Genomic DNA, 14,436 nt, shown 5'->3' on the forward strand with positions numbered 1-14,436 from the left:
TTGTTAAATCTGTATGCAACAGAAATATTGGATATGATTGGAAAAGTGACACGGTTGTATCGTGTTCTTTTGCCTTCTCCTCTAACATTTTCGTTCTGGCCTATTTGCCGTAGAAATATGTGTCACGTTTTGTTTAATTCCCAACTTTTCTTCCAATTATTTCTCTGGGTAACGGGTCGGTTAGTGGTAGCAGAGCGTGGTTCGATCCACGGACCTCTGGGTTATGGGCCCAGCACGCTTCCACTTTTGTTGTTAATGAACTAGTGCATTTGGGTAACTGCTGGTTCGAAGTTTGACTGCCGTTAGCGTAGTGTTGGTGTTTGACTACGCAACGGGTCAAAAGGTAGGCTTGAAGATATCCGGAAAAGAGAGAGAAAAATTTTAGATCCAAATGTAAGAAAAATGGAATGAGTGGTGTCAAATCTAATAAAGCATTTTAACAAAGAACAGAAGGAGTGGTTGACTTGGTGAGGAAGCGAAAGTTACAGTTCTATGGACACTTGTTGAGGATAATCTTTGAGTTCATCAGGAAAAGGAAGACAGGGCTGAGTTGCTTTTGAGAATTGAGGTTGGACTTAACGAAGATGGGGGTTTATGAAGATTACATCATGGGCAGAATTCGATTTAGACAACTCGTCAAAAAGTTCCGTGGTTTCCACGAGACTGGGGAAACACTACCGAGAAAAGGGAGGTCCTATACAGAAGAAGGAAGTAAAAGATTGTTTTACAATTGGCTTCACTTCCACCGACACAGATATGTCTTATGGCGACGGTGGGTTAGGAAAGGTCTAGAAGTGGGAAGGAAGCGGTCGTGGTCTTAATTAAGGTACAGCCCCAGCATTTTCTTAGTGCGGATAGGGGAAACCACTGAAAACTATTTTCAGGACTGCCGACAGCGGGGTTCGAACCCACTATCTTCCGAATGCAAGCTCACAGCTGCGCGCCCCTAACCACACGGCCAACTCGCTCGGTGGGAAGTAGAAGAAAAAATGAAAAGATACTGGCAGAGAAGGCTAAAAATACCGCAAAGATTATCAAGCGTGGTCCATAGATAACAGAAACTAAGGAGGAAATAAAACAAGTTTGATCCAAAGGTGAACTGCAGACGTCTATAGTCACGCAGATAGTTTCATCAATAGTGTACAAAGGAGACATTTCAGAAAATTTTGTACTCATTTTAAGGATGGATAACAAGAGACTCGCAAGAAGATTATTCAATATAATAAATTCCCAAAAGAGGAGAATAAACTGGCTTGAGGAAACAAGAGGAGACCTGAATGAATTGAACATCGGGGAAGACATCATGAGAAATCGCCAAGTCTTGAGGACTTCAGCAAATAAACACACATTTAAAGCGAAAACTAGCAGCAGGACTGGTACAAAGTGGTCAGAAAAACGGAAGAGACAACACAGTAAGTTCATGAAGAAATTTTGGAAGACTAGGAAGGTGAAAGCCATCAAGCCAATAAACAACTTCCAACGCGCGCTATGAATGGCACAACGAAACAACAACAATAATAAAATAACTAGTGGACCCGCGCTGCTCCGTGGATTAAAATTGAAGTCGCCCGTGGCAAAAATGCGTCAGAATGTTATCTATGATTACGTGAAGCCTGTGGCGAGAATGAATTACAGTATAGTTCGGTTGCACGATGAGTCAAGGCGTTTTGTACGGGTCGGAATGAGGTGGCGGATTTGCACCGCACAGGTCGGGCGTCCATTCCTCAAGATGAGATCGACATCGTGAGTGGTCACGTTTCCGCAGACCACCCATGGACTGTCCGGGAATTACTTCAAACGGTGTGGCACATACGTCCCGTTGCGTTCCACGTCAACTCATTGACGTACAGATATGGCACCGGTATGGACTGGCTGGCATCCATCTGGACAGATACCGCTACGAAGGAGACGCATTTCTGCAGTGTATTGTCACCACTGATGAGACGTGCGCACGAGCCTGAATTAAAGCGTCAATCGAACGTATGGCGTCACCCAGTTTCGCCACGTTCACAGAAATTTCGACAGGAACCTAGTTGGGTGTAGCTTATGCTGATTGTGGAATACGACTTCGAGGGTGTTATTCTGTGTCTGAGGGACAAACCGTCAAGAGTGACTACTATTGCCAATTTCCGGAACGAAATCTGCGTCAGGCTGTCCACGTTTAGTGCCAGACGATCGCCCTATCGTGTTGTCTGACAACGCACATTGTCATGTCACAAACAATGTCAACTCTTATTACAACTGTGGCATTGGGAGGTCTTCGAACAGCCTCCGTACTCACCAGACATCAGTCCTTGTTTCTGAAGTCGAAGGAACCCCTCCAAGGTCGCCGATTTCCTGACGTGACATCTGTACTCCGCTCTAAAGATGGCTGAAGAATAACGTAACAGTTACTTTGTCACAGTTACATGCCTGTCATCGTTACAAATGAAACGAGGACAAAAAGTAACATGTTACCGAGTAACGACAAAAGAATAACGTACTGGTGAAAACGGTAACTGGAAAGTGACAACTGTCACTTGTAGCAGCTTACAGACACAGAATGTGACCTTCAGAGTTCAGATAGTACGCATGTCTCCCAAGTGAGAGCGCTTTCGTAGGAGATTGCTTTAAGTCAAATACACTGTAGTGTATAATATAGTCAATAGTGTATTTGTTTAAGTTACTGCTGACATCTGGTAACTAAAGTGTAACTGTTATGACATTTTCAACTGCTCAGGGGTAATCGTTGACTCAGACATCGCGTAGGGCTACCTACATTATAATATTATTATAAGTTTCACCCGTATAATTTTTCTTGTACCATAAGTAAATTAGTATTCTAACTTTCCATATTGATATTATAGAAAACATAACATTACTTCATTTTACTTAATCGATCCCGTTGTATCGGTTTGTATCGAGGTTTGGCAGACAGATCATCATGTTTTCTTGTGTTCTATCCTTCATCGGGACATTGTCAAACTCACTCCTTTAGATTTCAGGAGGGCCGATGACCTTCGATGTTAGGCACCTTAAAACAACAAGCATCAGTAGATTTCAGGAAAGACGCTATGTTGTCTTCTCATTTCGACCATTGTCTGCCTCTCGTTAACTTTATAGCAAATAGGAATGCGAGTTTTGCTGCACCGACTTTCAACAGTGTAGTGATGTGTGTGCGCATGTGCGAGTGAATGAATGGGACTTCGCAACACAGACAAGCTTGAAGCCGTGACCAATAAAAGGTGAGTAACGTTGGACGTTATTTTTAACTGTTACTTTTCACAGTTACTTTCTTGTAGCATGGACAGATGTAACAATTCACAAAAATAACCGTTTGTCACACCTCTACTCTGCGCAGTAATGTGCTCCGTAGCTGTCATCAACAGAGAACGCTTTGTCAACGGTCCCCAACGGCTTCCCGACATTTGGCAAAAGAAAAAGCGGGTGATTACGTTGAAGAAATGTAATGCAATTGTACTTGTTAGTTCATTAAATGTTGCGCTCTATCAATATTTCCATCACTTTATTTACAACCCTCGTAGAAATACTGTAGGCCAACAGAAAAGCATGTTTAGGAGTACAGCAGACACAGTGAACGACAAACGAACAGTCCGATTGTATTGCCAGGTTGCAATGCTGTGGCTTTGCTTGCGCCTTGACTGCCATCTAGTGTTTACAGCACGAACTACTAGAAGTCAGCCATTTTTGGCTCTTCCCGGGCTCTTGGAGCGCTCTCATTACCCAGCTATGCCCTAAACGAATTCAAAGAAAAATATTAACGGTGAAGTAGAAAGAGAAGTGTACTTACCTCGGGGGCAATAGGCTGGTAGAAGCAAGGGGAGTGTTCTTCGGGCAGGTTGAACACCCTGCCATTCGGCTGCAACTCCATAGGGAGGGAGAAAATAGGCTCTGCTCCACTCAGTCTTCGTTCACCGTGCATCGTTCTAAAACAATGAATAATATAATCAGCACGGTGGCGTCCTCTGTGGCTCAGTGGTAGATTTTCACCGTCCATACCTCAAGATCGCGGGTGCAAGTCTGGCCGAGATAGTTTGCTTTTTGAAGGGAGAAAAAAATCCATTCGATACTCCCCATGCCGTGAGGGTCAATCAATCAATCAATCAATCAATCAATCAATCAATCAATCAATCAATCAATCAATCAATCAATCAATACTGATCTGCATTTACGGCAGTCGCCCTGGTGGCAGATTCCCTATCTGTTGTTTTCCTAGACTTTTCTTAAATGATTGCAAAAAAATTGGAAATTTATTGAACATCTCCCTTGGTAAGTTATTCCAATCCCTAGCTCCCCTTCCTTGTAAATGAATATTTGTCCCAATTTGTCCTCTTGAATTGCAACTTTATCTTCACATTGTGATCTTTCCGACTTTTAAAGACGCCACTCATACTTATTCGTCTACTAATGTCATTCCACGCCATTTCTCCGCTGACAGCTCGGAACATACCACTTAGACGAGCAGCTCGTCTCCTTTCTGCCAATTCATCCCAGCCCAATTTTTGCAACATTTTTGTAACGGTACTCTTTTGTCGGAAAGCAGCCAGAACAAATCGAGCTGCTTTTCTTTGGATTTTTTCCAGTTCTTGAATCAGGTAATCTTGGTGAGGGTCCCATACACTGGAACCATACTCTAGTTGGGGCCTTACCAAAGACTTACATGCCCTCTCCTTTACATCCTTACTACAATGCCTAAACACTCTCATAATCATGTGCAGAGATCTGTACCCTTCATTTACAATCCCATTTATATGATTACCCCAATGCGGATCGCCGGGCTGAGTGGCTCAGACGGTTAAGGCGCTGGCCTTCTGACCCCAACTTGGCAGGTTCGATCCTGGCTCAGTCCGGTGGTATTTGAAGGTGCTCAAATACGTCAGCCTCGTGTCGGTAGATTTGCTGGCACTTAAAAGAACTCCTGCGGGACTAAATTCCGGCATCTCGGCGTCTCCGAAAACCTTAAAAGTGTAGTTAGTGTGACGTAAAACAAATAACATTATTATTATTATTATTATTATTATTATTATTATTATTATCCAATGGGGATCTTTCCTTATACTAACACCTAGATATTTACAATGATCCCCAAAAGGAACTTTCACCCCATCAACGCAGTAATTAAAACTGAGAGGACTTTTCCTATTTGTGAAAGTCACAACCTGACTTCCAACCCCGTTTATCAACATAGCATTGCTTACCATCCATCTCACAACATTATTGAGGTCACGTTGCAGTTGCTCACAATATCGTAACTTATTTATTACTCTATACAGAATAACATCGTCCGCAAAAAGCCTTACCTCTGATTCGATTTGTTTACTCATATCATTTATATATATATATATATATATATATAAGAAAACATAAAGGTCCGATAATACTGCCTTGAGGAATTCCCCTCTTAATTATTACAGGGTCAGATAAAGCTTCACCTACTCTAATTCTCTGAGATCTATTTCCTAGAAATATAGCAACCCATTCAGTCACTCTTTCGTCTAGTCCAATTGCACTGATTTTTACCAGTAGTCTCCCATGATCCACCCTATCAAATGCTTTAGACAGGTCACCCTCCAGAATCCAAGATATCTGCTATATCTTGCTGGAACCCTACAAGTTAAGCTTTAGTTGAATAACATTTCCTAAAACCGAACTGCCTTCTATCGAACCAATTATTAATTTCGCAAACATGTCTAATATAATCAGGAAGAATGCCTTCTCAAAGCTTACATGCAACGCATGCCAAACTTACTGGCCTGCAATTTTCAGCTTTATATCTATCACCCTTTCATTTATACACAGGGGCTACTATAGCAACTCTCCATTCATCTGGTATAGCTCCTTCAACCAAACAATAATCAAATAAGTACTTTAGATATGGTACTATATCCCAATCCATTGTCTTTGATATATCCCCAAAAATCTTATCAATTCCAGCCGCTTTTCTAGTTTTCAACTTTTGTATCTTATTGTAAAGGATAGGGCAACACTTGCGTGTTACATATTGTAAAGTAGCAAAGCATCGCCATTGCTCTGCAAATGGAAGGAATTCCATTAAATGTGAACACCGTTGTTGCGTTGGTTGTTTGTCGTCATTGTTGTCAAAGAAAATATTGGATCCATCGTATAATAAGTGACAGGTCATAGAGTGGACAATTTGTGCTTCTGCAAAATAAACTAAAAGACAACAAAGATACATTTTTGAGAATTACATAAAGTTTGTGTACTGATTTGAAATGCTTTTCTGTTTGTTGAAAAATGCTATCAACAAAAGAAACACGACTCCTTCAACACAGCGTCCATTGCTGATAACCACGCATCTCTCTTCATGTCTCTATTTTGAATTCTTGGTCCTTTGTATCGTAAAAGCACGGGTACCTTTGTACCTCCAATATTATTAATTCACTGTCTAATTCCATTTTGCAAAGTGAAAGTACAACACGAACGCAGATGGACCGCGCAGAGTATTCAAACAAGAGCGCAATACCGCAAGTGTAGCCAGGCACTGACCGGGAAAACACGCTGACAAAATGGACCTCGGCCCATTCTCGAGCTTGCGACCTTGAAGACGCGCCTTGTCTCATGTCCCGCGGCGGGAAATCACGCTGTGTGTGGTCGGTTCCGCCAAATTAATGTTGTGCATTTTTGACGCGAGGTTTCACGCAGTGACGCAGCGTGAAATTATGCAAGTGTGGCCCTAGCCCAGCGTTGCCAGGTCTCCCGAAATTCCAGATCTCCCAATTTTTTTGCAACACACCAGAAAACCCGAAAGAACAAACAAAAATCTCCCGAAATTACTTCTAATCGAAATTTAAGGGAAATTAATAATAATTATTGTAAATGGTGCGTAATATATTTATGCCGAAAACTCTTTCCTCGTTCCACTGCGTGACGTTTTATCGATAACGTCACTCGTTAGGTTCTTCCCCGCATTCATTTTAGGCTCGAATTACGTAATCTCTTTCCTCTTACTGAACTCAAAACTCTCGCTTGACTGCATCATTCGAAGGGAAATCCCCGACCTGCATATAGAATACAAAATCTGGATCCTGGTACCACTTCAGAATTGGCACACAGTGTCTGTACCTGATGCATAACTACATCTACAGGAAGATTGGGGAGAAAGAGAAGAAGAAGAAGAAGAAGAAGAAGAAGGAAAAAAAAGAAGAATCGATTGGCCAGAGATTACGGGTGAGTGAAGTTGCATATTTTTCTCATAATAACTTCAAATGACTATTGCATTCTTTAATTTAGTTACATTATAACATTTCGGTGCTCGAGAAACTACCAAAATTTTTATTAAAACTCCATAAAATTTTTACTTAGAACCTACCCATTTTTTATTGTAGATCTGGCAACACTGCTCTAGCCTAAGGGTTCTCTTCCGGGAATGAGTTCAGGAAAAGTATCGGCGAGGAATCGAAATGAGTCAGTGCGGGCAGAATAGGAGGGGGAAGACAAGTATTGCGAGGCAAGAGAAAGAGAATGGGAGGAACGGGAAACGAAGAATAGAGGATGGAAAGAGGGACGTGAGATAGGGTCATAAGAGGAAGAGAAAAGAGGAAGAAGTAGGTTCTGTAGCCATCAGGGAAATCAGGAGCGGAGGTGTCGGCATGTAAAAGATATCAACTCGACAGAAGTCATTAAAACGCCCCCGAAGTCTCGATTTCTCTGCCATCTGGTAGAGTAAGATGGAACGTTGAAATTGGCACGCAGGCAGTCTAATTGGCGTTAAACAAAAATGCTTGCACACTATAGCAATTATTATTCACCGTATGACCGCGACTACTCTGTGCAGGTATTTGTATTTTAACGTCATCTAGGCTGCTTCCGCGTCAATTTCAAAGTTCCGGTTTACTCCACAAGACGTCTAAATAAACTGAACCTCTCTTGGGCGATCTACAGGTGAGTTTTTTTTAGACTGATGTTGTCGGGTGAACACCAAATGTCTCAACACCGCCATCGTACGAAATGGAATATCGAACAGACTTTCTCCCACCCTAAAAAATCTGATTACCTCTGCCGGATTTGAACCCGCGATCTTCGGGTCTGGAGGTCGAGACTTTTTGTTTTGCGCCGCACCGACACAGATAGGTCTTACGGGCTTTGATAATAATACATTTGAAAATTGAAATTAAAACGTGTGTTAGGCAATAAAATGGACTCTCACCACTCTTGTTCAACTGGTGAAAGTAACACAGGAGTAACATCGGTTACTACAAAGTAGATACTTATTAAACCTTCACCGATTGGGACGAAGAAGAACGGAGTAGAAATCGACTGCTTAGCTTTTGCCGATGATACAGCAATAATGAAAGAGCATTTTGAAACTGCAACAGAAGGTAATGCGCTGAAACAGGCAGCAGAATGAACAAGCTTGGGGATATTCTTTGAAAAGGCGTTAAGTAACGTCAAACATTCAAGACATGACCCAAGTGAACACCAAATATTGAACAACAGACCGTGTGCATAAGTGGATCCAATCAAACGGACTAGATACAGGGGCCTTACCGGCCAGAACAAAAATTTAAAATGGAGATAGTTTCCGAAACCATCCGGAACATACACAGAAAAGGATGCTTTTCTATAAAAATCAAAATTCATCGGGGTGGTATCTCCCTGTGTGTCAGAATGCCTTATCCTCTCCCAGAAATGTATGCTTGCTAAGTAAGAGCAAAAAGAGAGAAACGGGACGTACAGTACATACGAAAATCCAAGCAAGAAATCTACTCTAAGATAGTGAAGATCACGGACACAATGCGCATGACAGAGCTCGCCTCTACGGCCACTAACGACGGATGGACAACGGATGGACAACGGATGGACGACTCACAATGGACGAAATGCATTTTTAACATTTTTGGCTCAAAAACTCCCTGGTACGAAGAAGTGGGCCTATGATCAGTTGACGCGCACAAACGGGAACTTTCCAGAACAACCATTGTGACTTTTCCGGATGCGAAGTGGACAACTGGTGCAAAGTGGTCGGATAAACGGCGTGCTCGACACAGCAAGACAATAAGTTAAATTGTACAAGATCCACCTTTTCAATACAAGATATGTTGTTGATTAAAAATTACAACCTCATTTATTAAATGGCACCGGTTTCAACATCCATGGGCGTCATCATCAGCCAAATAGGGTAATTATACAAAGATACCCATTAAAATACACAAAATTGACCCTCGTAATTAAAACTGTCTATAACAAGTTAAAATACAAAGCATATTTATGCTAAATGTCCAGGTTTGAATATATGTAATTATTACAAGTTTGACAACTTGTTAGTGCATACATTTCTCTACATACGTTGGCTGCTAATGATGTACAAAGCACCCACATCTACAAATTTTAAGACTGTCAAAGACTTCGAAATTATTTTCTGCGAGGCTTCTCAGCTTCAATTTTTTATTTTATTTACGACTAACAAGTTGTCAAACTTGTAATAATTACATATATTCAAACCTGAACATTTAGCATAAATATGCTTTGTTTTTTGACTTGATATAGGCAGTTTTAATTATGAGGGTCAATTTTGTGTGTTTTAATGTGTATCTTTGTATAATTACCCTATTTGGCTGATTATGACGTCCATGGATGTTGAAACCGGTACCATTTAATAAATGAGGTTGTAATTTTAATCAACAACATATCTTGTATTGAAACGGTGGATCTTGTACAATTTAACTTATTGTCTTGTAATCTCTATTCCATACGGACCAAACATGAAATTCTTGACTTTAAACGACACAGCAAGCTCATGAAAACCTACTGGATCACTCGAAAACTGAATAAACGCCAGATTGTATAATGAAACTTGTGGTCACTAGTTGGCCGATCAGCGAATAAATAAATAAATAAATAAATAAATAAATAAATAAATAAATAAATAAATAAATAAATAAATAAATAAATAAATAAATAAATAAATAAATAAATAAATAAATACATTACACTACTGTAGTGAGACCGTCAGTACTATGCGCCTCAGAATGCCTAAACATGGTAATAAAAGGGCAACTTAGAAAACTGGAGCTGAAGGAAAGGAAGATCTTGAGAAAAATCATGGGCCCTATTAAAGAAGAAGGCAAGTACAGAATCAGGCACAACAACGAACTCTACCAACAGTTGGAGAGCATTACAACATCTATGAGGAAGAGGATATTGAACTTCTATGGTCATCTCACGAGAATGAACAATCAGAGGCTCACCTCCAAAATCTTCCACACCATATTTAGAGGGAAAGCGGCTAATGCCAAGTGGGCAAGACTTGTGAGAAAAGACCTTCAAGAATTGGACATTTCTCCCAGTGAAATTTATAACAGGAATAGGTACAGAACGTTGATCAGAACATTAAACTTTCTCCAGTCACTAACAGAAAAACAGTACGTCCGGGAGGAGGTGTGAAATGGACTCAGGAGCGGAAAGACATTTACAGTGCAAGAATGAAAGAGTTCTGGTCAAAGAAGAAAGCTGCTGGAGATAAGAATCCCGTGGTCCATAGGAGGCCCAAACAGAACTAACTAACTAACTAACTAACTAACTAAATAAATAAATAAATAAATAAATAAATAAATAAATAAATAAATAAATAAATAAATAAATAAATAATATTGGGAGAGCAAGCAGCAAAAATAGGACTTTAAACTCTCATATAAGGAAACTAAATTTAAGACAAATATCAAAACTGCTCCTCCTGAATTTACCATTGATATGAATAAAATTGCAAGAGTGAAGTAATTTAAGTACTTAGGTGAATGGAAGACTGAAAATGGCAATGAAAATAAATCAGCAACTTCAAGAAATCAGAAAATGGAAGTTGCTTTTCAACACACAAAGAATGTTTATAACCGGGCGAGTTGGCCGTGTGGTTAGAGGCGCGCAGCAGTGAGCTCGCATCCGGGAGATAGTGGGTTCGAATCCCACTGTCGGCAGCCCTGAAGATGGTTTTCCGCGGTTTGTCATTTTCACACCAGGAAAATGCTGGGGCTATACCTTAATTAAGGCCACGGCCGCTTCCTCCCCATTCCTAAGCCTTTCCCGTCCCATCATCGCCATAGGACCTATCTGTGCCGGCGCGACGTAAAGAAAAGAAAAAGAGGAATGTTTATAACAAAAGATGCTTGTCCTGGAACAGTAAAATTCGTGATCTAACCTGAAGCTCATATGCTTCAGACACGCTCAATTTTCATTTTATAAATTTAAAGGAACAATTAGAGATTAAAGAAAGAAAAATCGTGAGAGAATTCATAGGACAAAGAATTAAAAATGGAATACTCGGAAATATACTTCAAAATATCTAAACTTACTGATGTAATGAAACTGCGACGAATTAAATTTATCAGCCATTTGTAAAGAATGAATTAGAATAGACTTACTTATCGAATGCACACCTTTTTGTAAATCAAATGTACGGGGAGATCAAAATGGTATAAGCGAGTGGAGAAAGACCTCACTGAATTAGGATCACTAAATAATCTGCATGATAAGAATATATTCAGGTAAGTTGTTCACACACTTTGATTTGAGGAAGACAAGAAGAAAACAACACGACGTTCTTGGTCGGAGGAACAGAAATTGCAACAATCGATGGAAATGAAGAACTGTTGGGCAAAGAGGAAAGCTCAAGAGATGTTGATTCCGCGCGGTCCTAAGTGTCCCATTCGCTAATAATAATAATAATAATAATAATAATGATAATAATAATAATAATAATAATAATAATAATAATAATAATAATAATAATAATAATAATAATAATAATAATAATAATAATAATAATAATAATAAACGTCTGAGTTAAAAACTGGTCCAATACAAATTCACATCTTTACTCCGCCGTACTTACCTGCAGCTTTTGTCTGCCAGGAGATGTTACTGACGTCTGCCAGCGCAGTAGCTAGGACGTTTGAGAAGATTATTGTGATAATCTGGAGGCTGCAGACCAACGTCACGACTGGATTAAGAAGTGAGGACCATGTGTGGTAGCACTCCTGTATCTTAATGTTAATATGTTCGTTGGCACGCTCCTAGCCTAACATTTCTTACTCTAGGTTGTCTTGTGAGCATGTGTTAGTGACGATGGTGTCCCAGATAAACCCCGTACTACTCTACATTTCTTGTTCCACTCCCATCTGTTTCATCTTTCCAATCCGAACTTCTTTGGTTATTTTCTCCTAATCTAGCGAATATTTATTTATTTATTTATTTATTTATTTATTTATTTATTTATTTATTAAATTTATGTAGCGTATAGCTTTCTCTGCGAGCCTCCGTGTCTCAGGCGACAGCGCGACGGCCTCTCACCGCTGCGCTCCGTGGTTCAAATCTCTGATACTCCATGTGAGGTTTGTGCTGGACAGAGTGGAGGTAGGACAATTTTTTCTCCGGGTACTGCGGTTTTCCCTATCATCTTTCATTCTAGCAACACTGTCCACTATCACTTCATTTCATTTATCAGTCATTTATCATAGCCCTAGAAGAGTGCGACAGGCTTCGGCAGCCGGCACAATTACTTTTTTTTTTTTGCTAGTTGCTTTAAGTCTTGCCGACTCTGATAGGTCTTATGGCGACGATGGGATAGGGAAGGGCTAGGAGTGGGAAGGAAGCGGCCGTGGCCTTAATTAAGGTACAGTCCCAGCATTTGCCTGGTGTGAAAATGGGAAACCACGGAAAACCATTTTCAGGGCTCCCGACAGTGGGGTTCGAACCTACTATCTGCCGAATACTGGATACTGGTCGCACTTAAGCGACTGCAGCTATCGAGCTCAGGCACAATTACTATTCTCGCCGATAGATGGGGGTTCATTCCATTCCTGAACCGGTCGAATGACTGGAAACAGGCTGTGGGTTTTTATTTATTTATTTATTTATTTATTTAGTGTATAACTTTTAGTGCTGGTAGAACATGCTCGGTTGGCCTTGTTGTAGGTCTCTCTATTTAACTCCCGTAGGCGACCTGCGTTTGTGGGTAGTTATGATAATGAGGAAACGAAGCGGGTGAAAGGTTGGCGGATACAGAGAGAGAGAGAGAGTCTCGGCCCACAAGTGGCCACGGCTCTACCGTGCCTCTGTATTCGGGAGACGGAGAGGGCTGTCCGGAGAATGGTTTTCCGTGGTTTTCCATTGTCCTGAACTACGGCAAATGCCGCGGCCACCGCCAACACCTCACCTTCTCCGATACAAATCTCCCGGCCTGAGAGACGGCGTTACCGTTTAAGAGGCCCGCCTCCCCCCTTCAGGGGAGGAATGAAAACACTTAGTATTAGTAGAGGGTAAAACCCGGTACATAGTCTATTCCTGTCGAATAACATCAAGGAGTGTGCTCAAGGCTTAAAGTCTCCATCCCGTGGTTGGATCATCATCAACAGTGTCCTATGCCCTCACTCCTTATGAGTACTGCGGGTAGGTTTGGAATTGAACCTAAGCTTTTGGGACATTATCTTTTGATCACCGAGCGAGTTCGCCACGCGGTTAGGGGCGCGTAGCTGTGAGCTTGCATTCGGAAGATGATCGGTTCGAATCCCTCCGTTGCCAGCTCTGAAGATGGTTTTCCGTGAATTCCCATTATCAAACCAAACAAATGCTGGCGCTGTAATTAATTAAGGATTCTGCTATTACCTTCCCAGTCCTAGTTCTTTCCTGTCCCATCGTCGCCATAAGAGCTATTTGTGTTGGTGCGACGTAAAAGCCAATTGTGTAACACTTCTTTTCCTAATCTAATATTTCCTGTATTACCTGACTTTGTTCGATTGCACTCCATTACTTTTGTTTTGGACTTATTTATTTTAATCTTGTACTCCTTACAAAACACTCTGTCCATAACATTCAGTAGTTTTTCCAGATCCTCTGCAGACTCAGATAAAATAACAATATCATCGGCAAATGTCAACGTTTTGATTTCCTGTCCTTGGATTGTGATTCCTTTCCAAACATCACCTGCAGTGTTATGAATCGAGAGCTTTGCAAAAGAAGCAGCACTCCAGAAGGGAGCGAGGCAAGACTGCAGTTTGTCCGCCCCCCTTTTTTATATAGAAATGGCGGTAAAGGAATTCAAAGGGGAATGTACTATGTAGAGTTGTTGACAATGAGGTCTAACATCGTATTAAAGCGTTTCCGGACCCATGACCATATAACATAGTGTTACGTACCAGCCCTGTGGTAGGCCCTCTTGGTTACTCACACGACGTTCTCGTCGGCTGGCTTACCTGTTAGTGTCTTGGAGATTCAATGGGAATGTTCTGCCTCTAGCCACCTCCTGAAAATTCTGGTACAAATTACCCGAGCTATAAAAAAAGAGTCTAGTCGCGGACAGTCATTCAGAGTTTGGCTCTGTGGTGGAGTCAGTGTGAGACTCAGTGCGTTGGCGTTCGGTAGTTGGGCTGACCGCGACAGAGGTGTTGGCTGTCACTAATATCCCACCGAGGTCTGAGCGAGGAG

The 14,436-nt window shown here is 41.1% G+C and overlaps 1 protein-coding gene across 1 annotated transcript in view; it reads right to left on the minus strand.

Moving 5' to 3' along the window:
• LOC136881995 (solute carrier family 35 member G1) overlaps positions 1–11,975 on the minus strand; it is a 32,242-nt gene extending 20,267 nt beyond the window's left edge. The window contains exons 1-2 of the mRNA XM_067154475.2: positions 11,846–11,975; positions 3,791–3,926 (exon numbers count right to left, since the gene is read on the minus strand). Coding sequence (XP_067010576.2) covers positions 3,791–3,922 — 132 coding nt within the window. The 5' untranslated portion in view covers positions 3,923–3,926; positions 11,846–11,975. The remainder of the gene's footprint in view (positions 1–3,790; positions 3,927–11,845) is intronic.
• Between the last annotated feature and the right edge of the window lie 2,461 nt (positions 11,976–14,436).

The sequence above is a fragment of the Anabrus simplex genome, chromosome 10, assembly GCF_040414725.1.
Source record: "Anabrus simplex isolate iqAnaSimp1 chromosome 10, ASM4041472v1, whole genome shotgun sequence".
NCBI classification, from domain to species: domain Eukaryota; kingdom Metazoa; phylum Arthropoda; class Insecta; order Orthoptera; family Tettigoniidae; genus Anabrus; species Anabrus simplex.